The sequence below is a fragment of the Sebastes umbrosus genome, chromosome 4, assembly GCF_015220745.1.
Source record: "Sebastes umbrosus isolate fSebUmb1 chromosome 4, fSebUmb1.pri, whole genome shotgun sequence".
Classification (NCBI taxonomy): Eukaryota; Metazoa; Chordata; class Actinopteri; order Perciformes; family Sebastidae; genus Sebastes; species Sebastes umbrosus.
Genome location: NC_051272.1, coordinates 5,976,763 through 6,000,510, shown reverse-complemented (window position 1 = coordinate 6,000,510; position 23,748 = coordinate 5,976,763). Strand labels below are relative to the sequence as shown.

The 23,748-nt window shown below is 37.4% G+C and overlaps 4 protein-coding genes across 10 annotated transcripts; 2 read left to right on the top strand and 2 right to left on the bottom strand.

The window, feature by feature from the left end:
• Position 1: 1 nt before the first annotated feature.
• Positions 2 to 7,406, bottom strand: tdg.1 (thymine DNA glycosylase, tandem duplicate 1). Of its 2 annotated transcripts, XM_037766491.1 has the most exons (11): positions 7,276 to 7,406; positions 5,236 to 5,307; positions 3,815 to 3,981; positions 3,079 to 3,380; positions 2,905 to 2,974; positions 2,497 to 2,632; positions 2,176 to 2,258; positions 1,997 to 2,091; positions 1,566 to 1,737; positions 1,162 to 1,314; positions 2 to 797 (listed from the first exon to the last, which is right to left on the bottom strand). In XM_037766491.1, the coding sequence occupies exons 2-11, from the start codon at positions 5,289 to 5,291 to the stop codon at positions 670 to 672; spliced, it is 1,362 nt and encodes a 453-aa protein (XP_037622419.1). In that variant the 5' UTR covers positions 5,292 to 5,307; positions 7,276 to 7,406; the 3' UTR covers positions 2 to 669. The 2 variants fall into 2 exon arrangements, with proteins under 2 accessions (XP_037622419.1, XP_037622420.1); XM_037766492.1 differs by lacking the exon at positions 5,236 to 5,307.
• A 1,962-nt stretch (positions 7,407 to 9,368) lies between these two features.
• tdg.2 (thymine DNA glycosylase, tandem duplicate 2) lies at positions 9,369 to 16,659 on the bottom strand. 4 transcript variants are annotated; one of them, XR_005206672.1, is made up of 10 exons: positions 16,105 to 16,242; positions 14,265 to 14,584; positions 13,971 to 14,170; positions 13,713 to 13,782; positions 12,226 to 12,361; positions 11,891 to 11,973; positions 11,696 to 11,790; positions 11,441 to 11,615; positions 11,081 to 11,240; positions 9,369 to 9,798 (listed from the first exon to the last, which is right to left on the bottom strand). XR_005206672.1 is itself a non-coding variant. In XM_037767969.1 (10 exons), the coding sequence occupies exons 2-10, from the start codon at positions 16,158 to 16,160 to the stop codon at positions 11,134 to 11,136; spliced, it is 1,242 nt and encodes a 413-aa protein (XP_037623897.1). In that variant the 5' UTR covers positions 16,161 to 16,175; positions 16,451 to 16,659; the 3' UTR covers positions 9,369 to 11,133. The 4 variants fall into 4 exon arrangements, 3 of the variants coding, with proteins under 3 accessions (XP_037623897.1, XP_037623899.1, XP_037623898.1); XM_037767969.1 differs by adding an exon at positions 16,451 to 16,659 and having other exon boundaries at positions 9,369 to 11,240; positions 16,105 to 16,175; XM_037767971.1 differs by lacking the exon at positions 16,105 to 16,242 and adding an exon at positions 16,460 to 16,659 and having other exon boundaries at positions 9,369 to 11,240.
• Positions 16,292 to 20,604, top strand: c4h12orf73 (chromosome 4 C12orf73 homolog). 3 transcript variants are annotated; one of them, XM_037767974.1, is made up of 3 exons: positions 16,292 to 16,428; positions 19,195 to 19,314; positions 20,057 to 20,604. In XM_037767974.1, exons 2-3 carry the CDS (start codon positions 19,207 to 19,209, stop codon positions 20,177 to 20,179), a joined length of 231 nt encoding a protein of 76 aa, XP_037623902.1. In that variant the 5' UTR covers positions 16,292 to 16,428; positions 19,195 to 19,206; the 3' UTR covers positions 20,180 to 20,604. The 3 variants fall into 3 exon arrangements, with proteins under 3 accessions (XP_037623902.1, XP_037623900.1, XP_037623901.1); XM_037767972.1 differs by lacking the exon at positions 16,292 to 16,428 and adding an exon at positions 17,812 to 17,968; XM_037767973.1 differs by lacking the exon at positions 16,292 to 16,428 and adding an exon at positions 17,817 to 17,968 and having other exon boundaries at positions 19,198 to 19,314.
• An 854-nt stretch (positions 20,605 to 21,458) lies between these two features.
• On the top strand, positions 21,459 to 23,380 carry si:dkey-42p14.3 (EF-hand calcium-binding domain-containing protein 10). The gene is made up of 4 exons (XM_037767780.1): positions 21,459 to 21,608; positions 22,455 to 22,619; positions 22,962 to 23,052; positions 23,161 to 23,380. Exons 1-4 carry the CDS (start codon positions 21,506 to 21,508, stop codon positions 23,204 to 23,206), a joined length of 405 nt encoding a protein of 134 aa, XP_037623708.1. The 5' UTR covers positions 21,459 to 21,505; the 3' UTR covers positions 23,207 to 23,380.
• Positions 23,381 to 23,748: the final 368 nt, after the last annotated feature.

The following is a 23,748-nucleotide window of genomic DNA, read 5'->3' as shown; positions in this document are numbered from 1 at the left end:
GCATCATCAAGACATTTTAATGGACAATTGTTTCATAAAATTCCTTGTGAATGACATTTTCATAAACATAATTCTAAAAATTCCTAAAGCAAAAAAGAAGTGATGATAAAAGATTAAAATATAACCTGTAACATTATATTGAAAGGCTTGCCAGGAATTCCCTCCGTGTGGAATCTCTATTGTACATGTTGAGTCTGGTTTCATCCAGTGATCACTTTGCATCGTGGTCAGTTCATAGCACCATGAATGTAAAACATTAATGCTAGCTCAATCCTCAATTAGAGGATCTTATAGGCTCACACTGATCAATCAAGCTTATAAAATGACCATCTGGAGTTTCATCTACTGTCAAACAGTAGACGTGAATGCTTACACTTACTGCATCACAGTGCAGTATAGTACAGTACGAAGGCAACACAAACGTTTAAATACATGACCTTCTCCCAGGGCAGTCGAGCATCATTGTCAAGTCCCTGATTTCACATATTTAAAAAGACTGCCGTGAAGATGATCATCATACATGAATACAAGAACCACAAACAAAATGAAAAGTGCAGAAAGAAGATTCTGCAAAACCTCTAAAAAAGTCCATCTATGTGTGTGTATAATCCACTCGGACACTAATAAAAAAGGAAAACGATCTAAAACCTGACGAAAGAAGTCTTTTCCTTATACGCTGCCGTCCTTTGGTCCCCCGCTGATGTCTGGGATCTGATCTGCGAAGGACTGGGTCATCCACTGTCCGTCTGGGAGCTGGCCCTCTGGTTCTTGTGATGTGGTCGCCTCTTGTGCTCCTTCTGAAGACAGACAACACACAGACTGAAGCCCTGTGCTGAGGATAATGTGACAACTGATGTCTATTGTGTTTATTCTAGGGCTGTTAAAATGATAGTTACGCGTTAACACATTTGTTTTAACGCCACTAATTTCTTTAACGCATTAACGCAACTTGCAATTTTTAGGTTGCAGCAGGCTCGGATTTAAAGCTAGAGTTGAGCAAGAAACGTTTCAGGAATATTTAAATAAGATTTGTGTGTGACTCTGGAAATACAACATCAGCATGCAGCACCCTCATCATTACAATGGCTGTTTCATTCCAACAGCCACAAAATGGATTTAATAAAATGTGACTGGTGGAATACGTGTGACTGTGTGTGTTACCTGTGTTTTCTGCAGTTGAGAATGTACAGTGACCGTTGGTCTGCTTTTCAGTATTTTCCCCTTCAGGTCCTCTCTCTGCATACACTCCACCGTAGGCGTCTTCATAACCAGGATCGTACTGCTCCTCCTTTATCGCCGCCTTCTTGGCATCCTCTGTTGATGGGGGGAAAAAAAGAAAAGGCGTGATTTTAATATCAGGATGTACTGAAACACACAAGGGATCAAGCCAATGATGCTACTACTGTCAATGCCTATTAGACTTTATACAGTATTGTAATACACTAGAAGGGGTTTCACCTTAAAAAACAAGTTTTTTAACTGCCATGCCACTTCTTGGTTAAATACAGGTTGGATAACTTTAATTCAAACATAACACGCGTCCATTCATCCATGACTGTCCTTACCCTTCGCCAATTTCAAGTCAAATTTGTAATCAATCTCCTCGATCTCTGTGGCTTTTCGGAGACCCTTCAGCTGATCTCTGAGCTCCCTCAGTTTGATGTAGAAATGGACTTTGTCCTGAGCACGAGGGAACTGAGCACAGCGAGCGCTGGATGAAGGCATCAGATACAGAGCCTGTGGAGGGGAAATGACTTTCAGATCAATACTTTAGATGTCCTGCCGTTGACGGTTTTGAGAATGCGCTCCTGTCACTTTTTCGGTGCCGATACAGATTTCGTCCGGTACGACAAGTACTGATCTGATGCATTTATTTTACTTAACAGATAAGACTTGAACCATTGGTCTCTGGGGTCAACCAAAAATATAGAAAATAAATTCATTTTTGAGAGGCTTTAATCAATATTTGAGGATAATGAAGCAGTCGGGTACTCACCACGTCACAGTCGGGGATCTTGTGTGGCTGCAAACCAAAATCAAGTTTCTTTGGTTTTTTACCAAACATCTCTCTGCAGAACATTTCATAGATGCCTTTCGGGAAAAAAACAGAATATTACTACTTTAATCACTTTAACGAATCATTTCATTGTAGCTCTGTAGTTGAAGATTGCTTACATTTTCCATTAAAAACAGCAATAAGAGGTTTGAACTTCTTCAGCTTCTCTACAAGAATTTTGCCTCCTTCACGCAACTCTGTACTGTTGAGATGAAAACAAAAGAAACATGGTTACAATACAGCGTTACAACAAAGCGAACAGAAAATCTCAGTCTAACAAACTCGATGATTCCTGTTTGCTCATCCAACTTCAGCACAACTCAGGATGCCCCGTTTGCCCGAAATATAGATTTTCATCATTTAAAGCTAGCTATTAAAGCTATCAGCGATGCCACTGATATGTCTTACATGTTTTTTTGTCCAAAAGTCTATAGGCCTACCTCGAGAGGTCTTTGCTCCCTGGCGTCGCCCTTTCCACCATGTTGGTGAAGCCCATTTTGTACTTGACAGGCAGGCTGGTGTCATGCATATGGTTGAGTTGCTCCTCAGTAAATCCAGACAGAAACAGGCACTTCCCTGAAATGTTAAAGTTACTCAGTCATTCATCTTTCTGGCTAACAAAAAGTTAACAGCATACTGCGAGGTAAAAATCAATTCTAGCCAATACATGTTTTTAATTTGAACCTCACTTCACAAAAAATATCGTCACTCTTAAAGTCTAAAACTCAAACTGGGTTGAAAAGATAGTACACACTCTTCTATAAAACTTCTCTGATCATTTTTGCAGACCAGCACATGAACCATTTTACTACTAAACAACTCAAAATCATTCTCATCAGGTCACTTACAAAAATGATTTCCAGGACCTGGAAACCACCGTCCAATGAAAGCTGCCATCAGTCCTGGATTGATACCAATCTGGAAAAAAAGCAGTGCATGTTTTTGAAGCTTACAAACCCAAATTCATCCATGATAGCACAGTGTTTGGCTCCACTCTTTAACCGTTGAACAGGGATTCTTACAATGACATAGTCCAGGTTGTATTCCAGCAGGTCTGGTAGAGTTTTCGTCATGACTTCCTCCTCTGACATTCCCTTGAAGCGGTCAAATTTCCTCTTCACCTTCTTGAAGCTCTCATCAATCTTCTCTTGCTTGCCATCTCCCTGAGCCTCAGCAGCCTTCTTGGGCTTAGGACCGGGTTTGGCTTTAGGTGCCTTTGGGTCCTTAGGTGGCTTGGGTGGCTTTGGTGCCTTGGGGACTTTTGGTGGTTTGGGTGCCTTGGGCTCCTTGGGTTGAGCTGCTCTGCCTCTCTTTTTGGCTGGGGCTACAAGAAAAGTTCAGAGAGGTGATATCAAAACAAAGAACTGTCTGAGACTTTCACCGTGCCATGCAGACAGACTCCGTACATATCTTACTGTGCATTAATACATTTAATTTAATTTTTGGAGTTTTTCTCAAAGCATATCAAAAGTTCATGCAAACCACAAGACTACAAATCACTTCAAAAAGCCAAATATAATTGTCAAGGCTGTCACTAACTTACAGAAATATTTTCTTCAAAAGCATGTTTACTAGCAAGCATGCTAATGTCATGCAGTATTATAAAACATTCATCAGATCTTATCATTTAGGTATAACTGTGCAGACCTATTGTTGGCACACTGAGGCAACACTTTATGGTAAATTAAGAAATCTGGGATCTGATCCAGAACCAGCTGATCTATATACATTGAGGGTGCTCAAAGGGGATCATAGTACGTTTTGCCAGTTTGGCTGGTTCCTGCTGATCCATCATGGGTTCTGGATAAGCCATGTGTGCCATGGCTGGCTCTCCTGGCGGCCCCTCCGGGTAGTGAGACTGGTGGTTGTGGTTCAAGCCTGAATATTGAGCCTGGAGAGCTTGAAACTGCTGTGCAGACTGAACCCTGTGAAGAGGAACAATTTAAAAAGAAACAGAGTGATGTATTAATACGACAAGTGAAATGGCAGCGGGGTGTGCTGCAGGGTTAAAGCTGAGTTAGACCAGTGTGTTATGTAACTATACTATGTTACACAGTGGTGATGCATAATTTAGTTTGATATATTAATAAACATAACTGATAACACATACAGTATAACACATCTTTATTTATACTTCATACTGTGAACTTTTGCACATCAGCTGGACAATATTTTGCATATTTCTGCACATAACTACTACTTCTAAACTATTGAGCTCTTTCATTCTAAAACAGATATATTGTACATATTTTATTGTCATTTTTTCTACTCCATATGTTTCTCCACCTTTATCTCACTATGTTTGTGATTATGCACCAATATGCTAAAGCAAAGTCCTTGTATGTGAAAACCTACTTGGCAATAAACCGGATTCTGATTCACTCTCCTAGTCAGTTAATCATCATGAAAGACAGGTTCCTTTATGACAACTTAATTATCAGGTCCGAGTTCTTTACCAGATTATTTTATCAGGCTAATATTAAGTTAGTGTATTCGGTGGATGTATTTTAGTGAGATGTTTGTGGAGCTTTGTGTGAATGAGAGTGATCTATATACTTAAAACACTTCTTCATCCCTCAAACTACATCCTTCAAAATGACCTTAATGTTGAATCAACACCTGTTTAAAACTGTTTCTGAACATTATTACCTCAATGAAGGTAGAATTTATTGCAGGTCTGTTGTATACGTTTACATTAGTTTTAGCTAGGTGGACCTGATAAACTGGAGTGTATATCAGTCCTGAAGATGTGGAGTGTGTGCATGTTTTATGATTCAAAAAGGAGAATAAACAGATCACTCGTGCAACTTATTTTCACACCACATGGAAAACCGACACTGTTAGTTCCCAGTCAACAACGGTTAGAGACTCGAAGAGACTGTAGAAAAGCTTTACATCATATTAAGGGAAAAGATCATTCCACCAACACGATGTTTCCCTTTTGTTCTCCCTGTATTAAACCAAAGTACAATGCCATCGAGCTATAACAAAACAATACACACAGCACTGCAAATCCATCATTCACGGTGCACAACTCAAATGACATATTATGAAAACAATGGTAAACTCAAAAAGGGGGCACACATGCTTTCATTTCATTTTTCATCACACTTTGCCATTCAGAGGTTATATAACTGGACTCATGTATGGCCAACACTGTGGTGAGGAGGAAGACTCACCACTGCTGAAGATACTCCGGGGAGACAACAGGGAATCCATTCAGCTTGTCCTCCATCTTTTGGGTGGTTTGACTTTATTAAATAAATCAATATGCAACATTGAGGACACATAGCTAGGTGATGTACACGAGATTTATCATATTAAGAGTCTGGCAGTGTATGAAACTGAATGCATGTGCCAGGGCATTGTACACAAACTGTGGAGTTAGCAACAAAAGATAAACCATGACATAAACAATACCAACAAAAGGGATAACTTAGATGGCGCATTACACAATAAAACACATCTATGCAGGCCCTATTTTATGAAATAGTAGTATAACAACAGTAGATATCCTAAACATACTGAAACTGTGAAGTCACTAGGAATCATCAGCAAACTAAGAAGTTTCATAAATGTTTCTTGTTTATTAACCTTATATTATTCCATGATTTATCCCTATTTGATTTATGGTAATATTGTTTGGGCAAATCCATACCCCTCCAATCTTTATAAACTTTATTTCACTTTATTTTTATCTTTGTCAAACTCTAAGGAGGCCTCTGCTCCACTGTTCAGGAAACTGAACATTCTTTCAGTTTATGACATAACTATTCATCAGATATGTGTGTTTATATATAAATATATGTTCTTGCCTTCTTCTTTACCATCATCGTTTAGCAACTTCTTTAAATCTAATTCTCAAATTCATTCACATAATACTAGACAGGTTAATCATCTTCACCTTCCTTTTTACAAAACAAAACACAGTACACCCTCAGATATCATGGTGTACAAATATGGAACACCAAAATACACGTTATCAAGAGCTCGTTATCCTTAGAACATTTTAAAAGGAAATTATCATCACATTTAATTAATGTTGTCTAATTATCTTTTGATATGTTCAGATATATTTTCTTTTCTTCTGTACTGTTTTTGGTATGTATTTCATTGTTTTTATTGGATTGTTTTCCACTGTTTGGTTAGGTTTTTCTGCACATTTTGTGTACTTCTTGTTGTTGTTTAACTTTTGTTGTATTTTTAAAATTATGTTAGTTTAGATCTTTCTTCCTTTTTTGTTATTGTTATAGTTTTTTCCTCCTGGGGTTGTGGAGAGGTCCTTTCTAGAAGCCTAGGACTTCTTGACCTCTCCTCACACATTTCTTTTTTTTTTTTTCATTGACTGGATTTTGTGCAGTTTTTTACATGTGCAAATAAATAAATAAATAAATAACATCCAGAGAAACATTCTCTTGAATGAGAAGTATTGTGTTGAATTTGAGCAAACAACTTATACAAAGGACCTCCCCACAACCCCAGGAGAAAAAAAAACAATAACAAAAAAGGAAGAAAGCTCTAAACTATCTGTTTGGTTAGGTTTTTCTGCACATTTTGTGTTCTTCTTGTTGTTGTTTAACTATTGTTGTATAAACCTGTGGTGGCTTCTTGACCTCTCCTTCTTGACACATTTCTTGTTTTGTTTTTTTCATTGACTGGATTTTGTGCAGTTTTATAAATCTGCAAATAAAATAAATGAATAAATAAATAAACATCAGATTCTGCACCTCAACACCTGCAGCTTCCTCTTCTTCCATGGCTATGCTAACTATCAAGCTAACCCCAAATGAATTATCCATTTTAAACCAGTTTTAGATTACACTGCTTGCAGATAAAGGAAAGTGTTTGTTGCCATCTCATTTCAATAACAGATGTTTCGTATTCTGGGTGATAATATGAATGTTATATTATTAAAAGCAGTTCTGTAGCAGTGCCACAAGTGCAGCTAATGTTAGCTCAACAGCCAAGGCCTACAGAAAGGAGGCTAGGACACGTTGTGGGGTACAACGCATGCGTAGTGTGACTCAAGAGTAGGCCAGATTCTACTGCGCATGCGCAACCCCCTAAAGATATGACGCGTGGCGTCGACTCCTTCTTATTGCCTTGCCAACAGCTAGCTGCTCAGCTAACATTAGCATGGATGAATGGCTTCGATTCCACTGAGTTTAATAGCAAATAAACTGCACACAATTAACCAGTATTTTAAAACTAACACGTACCTGTTGTGGGTGAGTTTTAAATTAATTTCTTCTGTACATATAACCCGTTATTTTCCCATCTATCCCGCTCTATTCACAACATATGCCGAGTAACAAGAGAGGCAACAAAGACATGACAGCACTGCCGGTCAACTTTGACACCGGAAGAGCTCAAGTCTACGATATAGGTGTTCACAAGAAAACAATATTTGACTATAAAAAAGAATAATAACTCCAAGGGGAATATTTTGGTTTATTAAATAATGGCACATCTTATTTAATAAATCTGTTTGAATATAGTGTTTTGTACGGTAACTTACACCATAAAATCGAAAACAAACCAAACGGTACACCCCTATTTTAGCATTGGTATGAGCTGCTCGACTTTTAAAGTCTGTGATACTTGTTTTCTATTGGCTGACCGTTTGTGACGTATGTTTAAAGGGTTGTGTGTTTGCAGCTTAGTGCAGTTTTTAAGTATTGCAACTATTACTAGTACTCGATATAAAGCTAAACATAGTAGGTTAAAGGGTGTTTTTTTGTTTTGTTTTAGCACAGTATTCATTAAAATAAAAACAATAACACAGCTCCACTTAAGGCTTTTGTTTCAGACTTTCAACATTTTATTGCTGCATATGACAGCCTTAAAGGGACTGTTTGTAAGAATCAGAAATTGCTTGTTAACAGCAACACCTGTGGCCGTTAAGTCAACGAAAGTCAGCGTCCTGTTGCTCGGGCTTGCGTTGTGCTCGCTCTACATAGACATGAACGAGCTCAAAACAGTGAGGTGACACGTCAGCTAAAACCACAATATCACTCTATATTTCAGCTGCTTGGCAGTAATGTTAGCTGACCAGACGAAGGTCTCTCCATGAATCACTGCTGATCCTAGTGTTGGCTTTTCCTGCTTCAGCCTCCCGACCGCGGCCGGTGGGAACGGGAGACACCGGAGTTTTGGTCAGAGACGATAACGTTTCTCGCTGCGGAGCCCCGTCACTTCACAAGACGCAGGAAACCTCTGTTGGTCTGGAGGAGCTGCACAAACGTCCACTGTAAATTCACTAGATATTCTCAGAACTAAACTAACTCTTCTGCAGTGTGTAGTGTGCGCACATGCACGTAAGAGTGGAGCGAAATAGCGAGAACAAGCACGGTGTGTGAGTGAAGGGAAGCAGGCAGGCAGAGGATCAGAGTACAGCATAGACTTTGGCCCTGGAGACCAAAGCTACGGTCTCCCCCCGCGTCCAACACTGTTTAGCAAGACGGGCTTCACTAGATAGAACTTTGCAGTTTTGGTGCTTCCGTGTAGTTTGTGTTGGAGTCTGAGTCTGAACAGCGTAGCCACACGCGAGTGCGCATGGGACACCGACCCGGATTGATTTTTACGTGTCAGAAGTAACAAACAGTCCTTTTAAAGGTTCAAATGGGGCAATTTTATTGACCTGTATTTCTCCTTTGTTACTAAACCCATGTTTCAGACGGATGGTTGTGCAAAGATAAATCAATGCAACCTGATAAGACATCATTGGTGTTTGTGTTTTTTACTCTTTTTTTACAGCAGAAAATATGAGGATAAACATTGAGCTCTCCATTTTTGAAAATTAGATTTAGAATTATTTTTAAAGGCCTGAATAATTTCCATATATACTGTGTTTAAGCCCAGCGTAAAACAGATTTGTGCAATGCACAATTACATCTAAATGATAACATTTTAATGTAGCCTGGGTTAAAAAATAGTGAATCTGTCCTTTTATTCAAAAACGCAGTTGCCTCTCACATATTGTAGCCAGAAATTTGTAAAAATGGAATTATTTCTAAAACCATTAAAACCATGTGTTTCTAACCTTTTAAATGTTGGTGTTTGTCTGCAGCTTTATGCTTAATTTAAACTATGCATCAGTGTATTTGATAGTAACTGCTGGGAAGGAAAACAAGTCAATAAGCAAGTGAATCATCAAAATAACCAAATCTTCCTCCTCTAGTCATGGAGCTTTGGAAATATGACTTTCCACTCAAGAAGAAGCATTCATAATGCTTTCTGATGGCTTGTGTTTGTTTCCTTACATTACAGGTTACATAATACAGCTTCATGTTACAATGAGACAATAAACGTGCCAGCTTTAGAAGAGATTTTAATAACTCTGTAATTACAGATTAGAAACTCCAGAGTACAATTAACTATTTATACGGCTGATAAATCATAAAATGTCATTCTTTCAAAATACAAAAATAAGTCACTGGACACACGTACCATACAAAATGCAATAAATAGTGATAAAAAATAACACCAAGGACATGCACAGTCTGTTTGAGAGTTAGAAAATGTAACCGTTGTGGGCACTTTGACCCTTGTGCGTCACATTGCGAGGCCTCAGGAAACTGTGTGACTTCTCTTTTCTTGTGGTGTCATCAGAGGGTTTCTCACCCTCATGATGATGCATCATGCTACTAGTACAGCTGATATCTGGTGTCTGTTGAGCGGAGCTCTCCAGCTGCAGTGGTTCCGTGTCATGTTGTCCGCTGCCTGGCCTACACTGTCCATTTCTGCAAGATACCACAATACAAACCAAAGAGATGGATTGTGCTGCTTGCAGAAGGCATTCATATGTCATTAACCGATACATTGGTAATAGTTCGGCAATATACTTTATTTCTATAAACCATCCAAAAAATAATATTTTAAAAAGGACCATGTTTGTGTTTTCTGTCATTAACTGCAAATTATGTGAACTTAAAGGGTAACTTCTGTATTTTTCAACTTATTTTCCCCATGTTTTTGTGTCTAACTGACTAATGCGGACCACAATTTCTGAAATTGGTCCAGTATTGAGAGAGAATGCTGTAACTGGCAGCCGCGAAACAAGCTGAGAGGGCAATTCAGCAGTGTCAATGTAACATTACATCCACTAAAAGTGCTTGTTTTTGCCACTGGCAGGCTCATTTTGTTATTATAAGTGTCTGACAACATTATGGAAAGGACCCTACAGAGAAATAAAACATTTTTCTCAATGTGAAATGTGAATATCCGTATACTCTAGCTCAAATAAAAAGGGGTTGCCATCAAATTCATCCACATTGTCGAAATCATCTAAATATTCAGCCATGACACTGAAAATCTTTTAGATAACAGTAAGCTACTCTTTCTGTAATTCAACACAACAAACTCTGCCCGGCTGGCACTCGTGTTTCCACCATGGATGTATTCCACCGTTGTCTTCCGGCAACACGTCACCTCGCCAGATTTCAGAGCGAGACTTCTCCTTGAGTGAGACTCTTTCCATAATGTCAGACACTTGAAATAACAATCACAGCCTGTCACGGCTAAAACAAGAACTTTTAGTGGACGTAAATGACGGTGCCAGCTTGCCCCGATAGCACCATATTGCAGCCCGTGAGCAGCTGCCGTCTACAAAGCTCTCCCTCAAGACTGGACCAGTTTCAGAAATTGTTGTCCCAATGAGTCAGTTAGACACAAAAACATGGGAAATGGGGTTGAAAACCGGGTTGAAAACAGCGAAGTTAACCATTAAAGGTGCCCTGTGGAGTTTTCTTGCAAACCAACGAATGTGTTTACATTCAGTGTTTCCAAAAATGTAGTGTGTGCCTAAAAATGTTTTTTGGACTGACAAATCCATCTTTACTTCCAGGATGGTTGAGGTCATTGGTTCATTGTTGTATGAAAATCAACAGACTTCTTAATAGCTTTAGAAAGGTAGTCAGTCACAGTGGTTTGGAGTCATTATAACAGTTACCATCTGAAATTAAGTCCACTTCCATCTAGTTCCAACTAAATATAATTAGAACTACATGGTAACTACTACGCTACCTGTGTGCTACAGCAGACAGGCCTGTTTTTTTCTCCTCTCCTCGGTCTCTTTTTTACTTGAAGGAGTTGCTGCTTTGCCTCGCGTCCCCCTGCAGCACACTGTTGCTTTCATACTCTGGATCCACCTGCTCTTCTTTGATTGCCATCCTCTTAGCATCCTCTGCAGAACAAACATAACATCAAGGAGTTAGATCTTCATTTAAGTTACAGTTATGTCAGTAAAGATGAACCCTACTTATGTTTCAGAAAATCCCAATAAGCAGGTATATCTTTGTATCGAAACGAGCCACAAAATGAATTGCAATCTGACACCAGATGTTTCAGTCGTACTACACAGTTAAAGGGAGTTGTTCTGTTTACCTTTAGCTAGCTGCAGATCGAACGAGTACTGCGTCTCTTCCACCTCGAGCCTGGGGGGTCCCAGGCCTTTCATCTCGTCTCGTAGCTCCTTCAGCTTGATGTAGAAATGCACCTTATCCTGTGCACGGGGAAACTGGGCACAGCGAGGGCTTGATGACGGCATCAAGTAGCACACCTAGGTGAAATCAAATACGCCCATGAGGATTGTATTGTTGAGTGTATTTTAAGAGTAATCCAGGTACTGTTTCAACATACCGTTTCAGTTTCTGGGATCTTGTACGGCTGTAGACCAAAGTCGAGATTCTTTGCCTTCACGCCGAAAGTTTCTTTGCAGAAGATTTCATAAATACCTGCCAAAATGAACAAATGTCAGTACGCTATTCAACTAACCCCGTGACTTTATGATTAAGCCATCTAAAAAATGAAAGTTCAGTGTTTTAATAATTGTACCTTTTCCATTAAAAGCTGCTATTAATGGTTTGTATTTCTGCAGCTTGTCAAGTAACTGTCGACCTCCTTCACGAATCTCCTTACTGGGACAAAAACATAAAACCAGAAAGATATTACCGATGTTTGTTTCAAGGGACACACTGGATTACATCGAGTGACTTTTACCCAGAAGTTCCTCACTGTTGGCGATCTTAAAAAGTCAGTCTAATGTTGCATCAACTCTGAATCATTCTGTATAAAAGCTTTAACTAAAAAAGACTAATTTGTATGTTTTTTAAAAGTAAAACTGCATTTCTATGAACTTAAAAGATCAATGTGTTTTTTTTCTTATTCACCTGGAGAGGTCCTTGCTGCCAGGTGTGGTCCTCTCTACCATGTTGGTGAAGCCGATGCTGTATTTCTCCGGCAGGCTCTGGTCATGCATGAAGTTGAGCTGCTCGTCAGTTAGACCAGAAAGAAACAGACATTTCCCTGAATAGGAGAGAAGAGTTGAACATTTAATTAACCAAGTGGCTATCGAGACACATAAAATACATTTCAAAACACTGGACCCAGACTAGTTTTTTTAATACTTTAGGACATTTTCAGTTATTGTAACTGCACTGTATCTACAGGACTACATCAGCACACACAGCTGGACGATGTGCAGGTTTGTTTTCCAGCATAATTTAGTGAGTTTTGACCACACAGTAAAAATATGTTCATTGTAAATCGATGTGCCATAGTGATACTGGATCTGCAGAGGTTAAGGCAAAGTGAACCAGTATCAAATATGTTTAGTTGCCTTACCAGCATAATGATAAACTATGCACAAAATGTAAAGGGAAATAAAGAGCTTATGTTATACATCTAAAAGATTCTTTAGAGAAGAGAACAATTAGGTCTGCCCCGTTTTAGTCGATTAGTCGACTAAGATTTCTTAAGTCGATTAGTCATTTTTATGCTTTTTTCATGCTGAATGTCTTATTTCTAAGAAACTTATGAGCACATCTCTGGTAATCACAATATTTAAAGTGGTGTTTTTGTGTGATTATTTGTGGAAAATAGATTAGCAGTGTTGGAAATTAACCTTTTTGTCCACCTGCCACTGTGGATTACAAAATCTACCAGCCAACCTCCATAGATTACCATTGTTTTTTGGCTGGTGAGTGAAGCAAACCTAGCAGCCACTTGCATATTTTACCAGCATTTGGCTGGTGGCTGGTGCTAGTTTCCAGTGTTAGTTGACTAAGAACTTCTTTTGGTCGAGGACAGCTCTAGTGTGGACTAAGACTAGGACTAGTGTGATGACAAATATCCTTGAGGAGCTTGACGTAAAAGTTTAAGAAAATCATAGTGCACCCTGATTTCAGCAACGTCTCATTGTGAAAAACTGTCTGGCAAAAACCTCCATTGATGATACATTTGAAAATGGCGTCATGAATCTTCTATTGACCCCTTAAATGTTGACATTCCCTTTTAATGACCCCTTAAAAAACATCAAAGTTATAAGGTAAAACATCCTTCAGTGTGGTACCACAGTGTCACACATACTGTCTGCTCGACTGCTTGCTGCAGTGAACACTGAAGCTACATTATTTATATACTTAGTTAAATATTCAAACCCAAGACACCATTTTTTTTCTGGCTGCAGACAAAACAAAAGCTACCTCATTTCATGAATTTTCTTTGTAATTCAGGTATGAGTTTGAACAAATCTGAGCTGCATGACAAGTGTTAGTAATGACGGAGCCGCGGCGGGTCCAGCACGGTAGAAGCAGTTAAAATGGGAAAGATGTTGTGTATTCCCTGTAGTCAGTAATGAAATTGAATTTCAACATACAGAAATGGTTTCCTGGGTTTGGGTAATGGCGTCCTTTGAAGGCTGACAATAGTCCTGGGTTAATTCCAATCTGAGGAGAAACATGAAGGTGTTACCATGGCAACAGACTGGAAAATTACAGTTTTTTTTGTGACTGAAACCTTTCAACATAGACACACTGCGTGCAAATCTTTTTTTTTGTACAACTGACACCAATTCACTACTTATTCAAACAAACAAATACATAAATTCTTAATAACTCTCCAGTAAATAACTCACTATCAAAATGTCAAGGTTGTAGGTAATAACGTCTGGCAGGGTTTTGGCCATAACCTCAGCCACTGTCAAGCCGCCGAAGCGGTTGAGAGCCCTCTTGGCTTTTTTGGCGGCCTCAATCTCGTTCTCCTCCTCCGGCACCTTGCCCTCCTCTGTCTGCTGCTTAGGAGGCCGACCTCTCTTCTTCTTCACCGGCGTCACAGCTAGGACAGAGAGGAGGAACGTGTAAAAACTTATTTTAAAAAACTGTTTTGGGTGTAGGGGGAGAATTATTTTGATCATTAACGTCTTCCATACCTTGAGTTGGACCCGCAGGCTGAGGTTGGTGCTGAACACTCTGCTCTTGCTGCTGTATTGAATTTTGATGCTGAGGGTGGTGCAGGTGTGCAGGATGCTGCTGCTGCTCCCTGACATTCGACTGGTAGGTCAGATCATGGTAGTGATTTTGGGCCGGGGGGTTATAGTTCTGGTAAAAAGGTTCCGGGTAAACAGTTGGTTCCCGGTGGACAGACAGCTCGGCCATGACGAGTTCATCTCTGGGACCTTCTGTGTAATGGCCCACGTTGTGATACGGCATCACATACTGCGCCTCGGGGTGCTGCTGGCTGGACTGGTACCTAGAAAAGAGAGGGTGCATGAGAGAAAAGGAGAGGAGGAGGAGGAGGAGGATAAAAAAGTTAAAGAGAGAAGGAAAAGGAAGGAGAGCAAAAGACGAAAAAGAAACAGGACCCAGACAAAGCAAGAAAGGACAAATTATGTCTGGTGCTTAATGGGGTGCGTGAAGAAGTGGGTGAGGCAAACTTACAAGACAATACTTACAAACACACATGCGCTGATATATATACCTGTTTGTATTCTCTGCATTTCATTCAGTGTAGAGTGTGTAAATCAAGCTCTGGAAGTATTTTTCCTCGCTTTACTGTGGCTGTTTGGTTGGTTTTGAGTATATAACCTAAAAACACTCTCATTGCACCCAAAAACAGGGTCTTTTAACACCAACATTGTTGCACGCTCAGGTAAGGCTGACCAGAATGGAATGAAGCTATACAAACAACTGCAAAAACACTGTGATTGTGATTGATATGAAGTCAACTACAGGTCAAACATGTGAAGAGTCTGTCCATTCTACAGTTGGCAAAAAGGCTGAGTAAGAAGTCACTGCAGGTGTATTTATGAACCCTGAAGCAAGGGATGGTGTAATAATAACTGCTGGATAATGTCCCAGCCAACATTCGTATGTGGGGCCCATGTGGGTAGTAAATGGGCTGAAAAATGGGCCCTATATGGGAATATCCATCGGTTCCATAATGGCCCCATTCTAATTGCCCTTGTGGGTTTCATGCAGGAGTACACTGGGTGTTTCATGGGCCCAATCTGGGCAACATAAACCAAAACCCATCTCGGACCCAGGTTTAAGTTCTATGTGGGAACTACATGGGGGCTACATAGCCTGGAATACGGGTTGTAAGTGGGTTTGTCCACAGTTTCTATGTTGGCCCCATGCACTAATTTCCCATTAGTGACCCAACTAGGAACCACACGGGTAGCCCACATGGCAAGCCCATGTGGGACCAACTTAGTTGACCCAAGTGGGCGCCATTTGTTTTGCCCATTCTGAGCCCATGCACTAATTTCCCATTAGTGACCCAACTGGAACCCACTTGGGGAGCCCATGTGGGACCAACTTAGTTGACCCAAGTGGGCCCCAGATAAGATGCCTATTTTTGGCCAATACCCACTTGGTTCCTCAGGTACCCCCAGCATAACCCATGTGGGGCCCAAATAACCTCATTGGCTGGGGTAGTGTCAAACTTTTAAGAAATATCCTTGTAAATTGGTCAAACCAGCTACAGAGAACACAACACAATATCACCATAAAAATTAACATATGTCAGTTAATTATATTTATTGTTATATCTGATTCAAGCCATTGGTCACCTTCCCATTTAAAAGGTATTACATGGTTATTACCCTTAATAATTACACTATCACTTGCCACAAGCCTAAATATATAAAAGTGCACAGGTATGTATGATGCTGTGTATATTTTTTCTCCATCATCTCATGCATGAAAATGAAGAGAGATAATAACAGGAGAAGTTTTCTTCATGACCTGCCACCTCCAGCACCAACTCACCACTGCTGGAAATAATCCGTAGGAACCGTCAGAGATGTATACTGGTTTTCTTCCATCTTTAAACTGTTGGACTTATTTGGATAAATGAACATTCATTGTGCTGCTGCCACCAGAAAGCATCATCAGTACAGACTGGAGACACAGAGAGCTGTGTGGAGATTATAGCACACAGACGGAAACATAGCTGGCACAAAGAAGAGACGGATGGACGCAGCTCTACAGGACGGTGATGGAAGCTTTCAGCTACAGAGAAGCTAGAAACATCAGAAGGTCTTACAGCTGACTGGAAACCGAAAGTAACCTCTACGTTAACGAGACATAAAGGTAGATGAGCAGACTAACATACCTGTCATACATTTTTGTTCTTTAGTTTTCAAATAAGGAGACGGGGGGCTGGGAATCCTCCCAAAACAAAGACCATTTAAACGCTCAATACTTCCTTTAGTGAAGGTTCAGTGAAGACGTACTGCCTCATGTTGTTAGGAGGTGTTACTGCAGGGGTCACACTAAAATGATTAGTTTTTTGTCATTATTTGAGAAACCTTTTTTAAATTTTATTTTATTTATTTATTCATTATTATTATTATTATTATTTTTTTCTTCTATTTTTTATATACATGCATGTGTGTGTGTATGTATGTATGCGTATGTGTATGATATTATTACAACCAACGATTGATAATTAATAAATAAAACAGTATATATTATTTATTAATTTAAACATGATTAAATAGAGGGATGATTATAGGAGTGTGTACAAACCACCACTAGATGGCGGTAGGTCCCGGATGTACGGAAGCAGCAGCACGAATTTACACTGCAGAGGAACGTGGCAGCCAAAGATCATGTATTTCCGTAAAGCGCATCACTCTATAGTGAAAACAGGACCAGTTGAAACTACACACAAATGCGGAAAAGTCCACATCTGAATCCTCCAGATTAGCCAGAGTATTATTTACTCTTTTTCAACTTTCCCCAATGTACTTGTCTTAAATTGAAAATAAGTTATTTTTCCTTTTTTAAATTTGATTTTATTTATTTATTTATTCATTATCATTACTATTTTTTTTTCTTCTATTTTTTTATATATGTATGTGTGTATATATACATGTATATGTATATATACATATACATATACATGTATATGTATATATATATATACATATATATGTACGTGTATACATGTGTATGTATGTGTATTTTTTTTAAATTAAAAATAAATACATATATATATATATATATATATGTATATATATATATATATGTATATATATATATATATATGTATATATATATATATATATATATATATATATATATATATATATATATATATATATATATGTACTGTATGTATATTTTAAATTTAAAAAGAAAAAATTCTCTTCTTCTTCTTATTATTATTTCATGACTTATTTGTGGATACACTCCCTGTGTTGTATTCTCTACAATTTGAATTTTATGTATCCATGATTGAGAATCAGTTAGGTGTTTTGTGGCCAGCTGTGGCTGTTTGTATGTATGTTGTTGTCAGGTATGATTGATTGATGTGTTGTGTCACGGTTGAGTGTTGTTCAGAAAAACAAAAATTAACTTTCCCTGTATAGTGACTGTTCTATTGATTATTGGCAATTAATAAAAAAGACCTTTGAAAAAAAAAAAAAAGGGAAACTTAACCGTTGTGGTGTCAGCAAATTAGAGGCGGAGTGAGAGCTCTCTTTTCTTCTAACTCATCTCCGTGTTAGCTAAACAGCATGACCTGCTTGTGTGTCTCAATGACAGACATTTAGACATGTGAGTCCAGGATGGTGGAAATAAGCTTCACTTTGAGGTCTTTTATTTAAGTGACAGTGAAATAAACAAGGTAAGGTCTTACTGGTGTCACTATAAGTCAGTTTGTGTCTATAGCTCAGTCAGCTGTTTCTGTTTTTCTAACTTTTAGCCCTGGTAACTGCAACATCAGGACTAACAGTAGCAGCTTAATCACATTGAATACTGGGATCCTGCTACTAGATGTGCTCTGCAGGCTGTTAACAATCATATTCAGTACATGCATGATTAGTGTGCATGCATGCATATGATATTTAAATTGAATTTTACTCAGTTAGACAACCCTAATGGGAATGCATTCCCATAGTAGCTATACAGCATCCCAGAATTCATTATGATTGATGATATACTGTCTAATTATAAGGATTCAATATGATTGATTATAAACAGTCAAATTATATGGTGCATAGTCCTGATTATGAGGCATTATTTTACAATTATTTTTTTTTAACTTAGTTTTTATTGCAGCTTCAGCAACTTATACAATTATAATAATACAAATATTCATCATCACTCTTTTCCTACTGTATTTTCATTTTACAGCTGTCTCTTTGTTTTTACACAAAATTAAACAATTTAAAACAAGGGGAGAGAGAAAACACACACACAAAAAAAGACTTCATCTTAAACTATAATTTCAATGGAATTCAGAGAAAGAGGGAGGACACATACTTAAACAATCCAAAGAATTAAAATAAAATAAGGTCAGATAAATAAATAAATACATTTAATTAAAAATAAATGTGGTGAAGGGTCGGAGGTCAGGAAGGGGAAGTGTTTGGAAGGGTATGTGTGTTGTATAGGTGTGTGTATGTGTGGTATAGGTGTGGGCACGTGTAGTATGAGTGTGTGTTGTATGGGTGTGTGTATGTGCTTAGAGAGATGACCTGGGTCAGGAAGACAAAGATACAAGTATGATCCAGGATATATAAAAATATTCAGATCACCGATCACTGTATTAGTATATTGGTAGTATAATAAAGTATCATGGCAGGGCTTCGTCTTTTTGGAGTCTTAGGGAATAGGTTATTTGTTGCATGTAGTAAATGTCCCATACCTTCTCAATCCATAAATTGTATGTTCAGGGCTCAGGTATTATTTTACTATTTTAACAGACAATAGCACTTTTTATTTAGCAAGAAAAATATTTTACATCACATTTGTCTTGGGGACTAGTAGGGGAGCAGACAAAAAGATTAGATGCTTCTTTCTTGCATATAGTTTTGAGCTGTTTACTAATCTCTTCCTCTCTTTTTCCAGAAGTGTGTGAAGATGCCAGCCGGTGTGTCCTGGCCTCGGTACCTGAGGATGCTTGGAGCCAGTGTACTGGCCATGTTTGCAGGAGCACAGGTCGTCCACCAGTACTACCTACCTGATCTGGTGAGAGACTAAATTAACCCCTGTTTCCACACAGTGACCAATTGTTTTGAAGCAAATGTAAACCTAAAATGATAATGTAGGACATAAATAGTGCAGTTAAAATAAATATAATTATAAGTAAATAAAAAATAGTAATTTAAGCGGAAATTTGTAATTTAGTTGATGACAGTATTTCAAACAGGATGTATTATGTTTATGCATGATGAGAAGTAATGTATGTACACAGAGGTGTAAACAAGAATGTAGTATGTAATAATGAGTAGTACTAAATATATATACAGAGTTGTATACAGGAATGTAGTATGTATAGAGAAATAGTAAATACATATATATATATACATATATATATATATATACAGTTTGTAAAACACAGTATATAATATAGTATATAATACAGTATACTGTATGTGTTAGTAATTTCCTGCATTTCCCATAATGCAATTTGACAGCCACCACATGGCAGGTGTAAAAGTGTTGGCTTTTACTCAAAGATGGTCATACATACTATACAGTAGGGATGAACCAACCAGGACTTTTAAAACCAATTCAAAATCATTTACGAAGCACTACTGTGTCAGTATTGGCCCCAAAAAACCTCCAGTGACACTAAAGCCAGACTTTTACTGTTGATGTTTGAGATTGCTGAAAGGTTTAAAAAAATTAAAATACAACACCACCCAACTATTCAGGCCCAATCTCTCTGTGTGTGTTTTAACAGTCTTTCCGTTGTTTTATCTTTCAGAGTGTACCAGAGATCCCACCAAAGCCTGGGGAGCTGAAGACAGAACTGATGGGCTACAAAGTCAGAGAAGAAGCTGCTGCTGCTGCGTTACAGCAGCTGAAAGCAGAACAAAAGGTGGACTGATCTGGATTACACATACTCTGTGTGATGGACACTTAACCAAGCAGACTATGTCCAGCTTTTGCCAACAGCTAGATGCTGCTACGCGCCTGGGAGTAATGTCATTTCTGGGACATCTGCAAATGGATATGTTCTGTGTTCGGTGTTTTATTCTGATGGAGCAAACAGGAGTGGAATAAAATGCTACATACTCGGGATAAGGATCTTATTGACACAAGATCATTTGGTTTATACAACCATGTGTATCCGTCTGTTGTTAATACATCTCTTCATCCTTTTTGAATGTGTTCGCATTTTCACACCAAGTGATGAAATATGTAAGGGAACGCTTCATGAACACACTGTAACTTCTATTCTATTCAAAAGTATATATTTTGCTTGTTTTTCCCCTAGACCAAATTTATTTAAAATAAAAATAGCAAACTAAACCTTTGTCATTACTTTGTGGTAAGTGTTAGTGTTCTATATGTAAATACTGACTTGCATAATTAATTGTCAACAATTTTGATAACTGATTTCCAGCTTTTAAAATGTGAAGATGATATGCTTTTCTCTGTATTGTACTGTTTGTAAATTAAATATTTTGGGGTTTTGGACAGTTGGCCAGACTAAAGAAGGAATGTCAAAACATCATCTTTAGCTCTAGGAACTTGTGATTTGGCATTTTTCAGTATTCTTTTGACGTTTTGTAGTATAAACTACTAATCAGTCAATCAATAATGAAGCCCTAATATATATATATATATATATATATAAAAATACATATAAATATATATTTATAAAATATAATGTTTCATATCATTGAGGGACCTCACAAGTATAAACAACTCCAAACGTGTGTGTGCGTGTGCCTCAACTGTTGGATGTTGGCGTATCATAGCAACAAGTTTAAACAGAATAAATGTTAAATATATATATATATATATTTATAAATAAATATATATATATTTATAAATAAATATTATTTATAAATATATTTATTATTATTTATTATTATTATTTATAAATATATATATTGTTATTTAATATTATTTATAAATACATTTATTATTTATAATTATATGTTTTATTATAATTATAAATTATAATTTATTATGATTATTATTATATTATTATTATTTATAATTATACATATATAATATATATATATGTATATTTATAAATAAAATAAATAAATATATATACTGTATATATATATATAACATATAATGTTTCACGTCATTGAGGGACCTCACAAGTATATACAATTACAAACGTGTGTGCGTGTGCCTCAACCGTTGGATGTTGGGTATCATAGCAACGAGTCTAAACAGAAGTGAGGTGGTAAAGATGGCGACGCAGAAAGAACAAGACGCTGCTGATTATCTGAAGAAACACAAGATCATCGAGCTGATGGACAACCTGACCAGCATGCTGTTCTTCTACAGACCCGGTTAGAGCTGATCTCAGTTATAGACACAACAACAACAACCTAACACTTTTAGTCTAGTTTTTCAGTCACTGTGCTGGACTAGGACTGCATCCTTCTGTTGCTAGATAAGGTTAAATAATACCCTGTAATAAACATACATAATAACCTAAACAACGTTATAGGTTATTATTGTCTATAATAACATAACTGTGTTTGAAAAAGGACACAATTACACATATGCACTATGCTCACTTTTTAATAGTCTCTTCTGCACTATATTCCCTTTTTAATAGTCCTGTATCACAGCTGTTACTCTGCACTATATTCAGTTTTAATAGTATTCTTCATCTCCTTGTATTTTTATATCTGGTATATTTTTTTGTGCTTTGCACTACTAACTTTTTTACATGTTTTGCACTATAGAACTGTGATGCTGGAAACTTTAATTTCCCAATCAATAAAGTTACAATCTATCTATCTATCTATCTATCTATCTATTTATCTAATGTATCTATCTATCTATCTATCTATCTATCTATTCAATACACTGTCTTTCCTGTGATGTGTCTTACAATGTTAAGTTACTATTTACAACAGTTAACACAGCACAAATCATGCTGTTCTTGAACGTACCCTAGTGTTGTATTGTCTACAAAGTGTATTTAAATAAAATATCAGTTTTGCATTGTCATATATTTCACTGATTATTGTTTAAATTACCTTTTATTTATTTGCTATTGTTGCTCTTAATATTTTGGATGCTGCAAACTTTTCCTTAAAGAGTTCCACTATTTAACTTTTATTACCAAAAACACAATATATGCACCTTAATAGCAGTGATTAATTGTGATTTATTCTTTCACTCAGATAATCCCAGAGAGTTTCTTGTTGAGCAGCTGAAAAAGCTGAAGATTTCTCAACAGAGTGGTTTGAATGGGCCGAATCTGTTCAACGACTCCAACCTGGATGCAATCTATGGGATCCTGGACCCTACTAATCAAAAATACATCACTTTTGCCCAATACAAGGAGGGTAAGCACAGGATATATAGACACTATTAGGCTTTACTGGGCAGAGAGACTGACACTGCACACACTTTCTATATGATTAAACACATAATTGTTATTTATATTGGCAATATAATTCTATGGTCAAATAATAAACAATATTTACATGCGTGTATTTGTCAGGTATTCAGTCAGTTTTTTCTTCATTAGAACCAATAAATGATAATTACACTTATATTTAATATGCAGTATAGCCTATTTATTCATGTCACCAATAGGTACTTTTAACTCACCCAATTATTACTTCATACAGAAAAATGCTAAATGACACTGTGGATAACTAATCACAGAGCCTTTTCCCTCACAGCTCTGACTACACTGGGCATAAAAGACATCAATGAATGTCCCGAAGGTGTAAATGAAGACAGAATATCCCATAAAACCTTCAAAACAGAAGCGTAAGAGCACCTTGTAAAATCTGAACAGCATGACAAAGACAATATTCACCAGCATTTTAAAATTCACCCTAATATGAAAGTAATTTTTGTCTAATTTTGTTGTTACAGGTCTCAAGGCCTGCAGAGATGCTCAGCAACATATGAACAAGAGTGAACTTAAGTTTGTTGATTTCCATTCAGCTATTATTTATTCCATGACATAATGTTGATATGCATTTGGATGTTGTCATTGGGACTGGGCCTTACAGTATGTGGAGCTGTGTTTTGTAAAATTAGCACATTTTATATAATTATTGTTATTAAACTTCTATGTTAATATGTAATCTGATTCAGGTAGTTTTCATTCAAGTGTTCAACAGCCTTTTAACTAAAGTCAACAGTTGTATATTGTTGTGGAATGTCTTCTAAAAACTGGAGGTTGCCGTGCTTCAAGAAATAACACCATGTCAAGGTGCAATATGTGATGAGATACAACTGTTTATTCAGCGCTCTCATGCAAAGAAGTAAATGATAAAAGCGTACAACAGGTATTATGTATCCTAAATTTACATCCAAGTCCTGAAAAGTTATTTTCCCCCTTCTAATCTGATATTAAAATAAAACAAAAATCTTTCCCAGTGGTTTAAATTCACACCATCGGTCAGTTTATTAATGTCTTATACATTGAAGATGCATTATGTTTCCAACCTAATAAGA

Coding starts and splice junctions, on each gene's coding strand:
- tdg.1 (XM_037766491.1), bottom strand. CDS start 5,291: ATGGAGGACAAGCTGAATGGATTCCCTGTTGTCTCCCCGGAGTATCTT. Junction 3,982..5,235: donor CCGGAGTATCTTCAGCAGTG/GTGAGTCTTCCT, acceptor TCCTCTTCACAG/GGTTCAGTCTGCACAGCAGT. Junction 798..1,161: donor CTCAACTGCAGAAAACACAG/GTAACACACACA, acceptor GTCTGTCTTCAG/AAGGAGCACAAGAGGCGACC.
- tdg.2 (XM_037767969.1), bottom strand. CDS start 16,160: ATGGAAGAAAACCAGTATACATCTCTGACGGTTCCTACGGATTATTTC. Junction 11,974..12,225: donor GGCAGCAAGGACCTCTCCAG/GTGAATAAGAAA, acceptor TTTTTGTCCCAG/TAAGGAGATTCGTGAAGGAG. Junction 11,791..11,890: donor AGCAGCTTTTAATGGAAAAG/GTACAATTATTA, acceptor TCATTTTGGCAG/GTATTTATGAAATCTTCTGC.
- c4h12orf73 (XM_037767974.1), top strand. CDS start 19,207: ATGCCAGCCGGTGTGTCCTGGCCTCGGTACCTGAGGATGCTTGGAGCC. Junction 19,315..20,056: donor AGTACTACCTACCTGATCTG/GTGAGAGACTAA, acceptor TTTATCTTTCAG/AGTGTACCAGAGATCCCACC.
- si:dkey-42p14.3 (XM_037767780.1), top strand. CDS start 21,506: ATGGCGACGCAGAAAGAACAAGACGCTGCTGATTATCTGAAGAAACAC. Junction 22,620..22,961: donor TTTTGCCCAATACAAGGAGG/GTAAGCACAGGA, acceptor TTTCCCTCACAG/CTCTGACTACACTGGGCATA. Junction 23,053..23,160: donor AAAACCTTCAAAACAGAAGC/GTAAGAGCACCT, acceptor TTGTTGTTACAG/GTCTCAAGGCCTGCAGAGAT.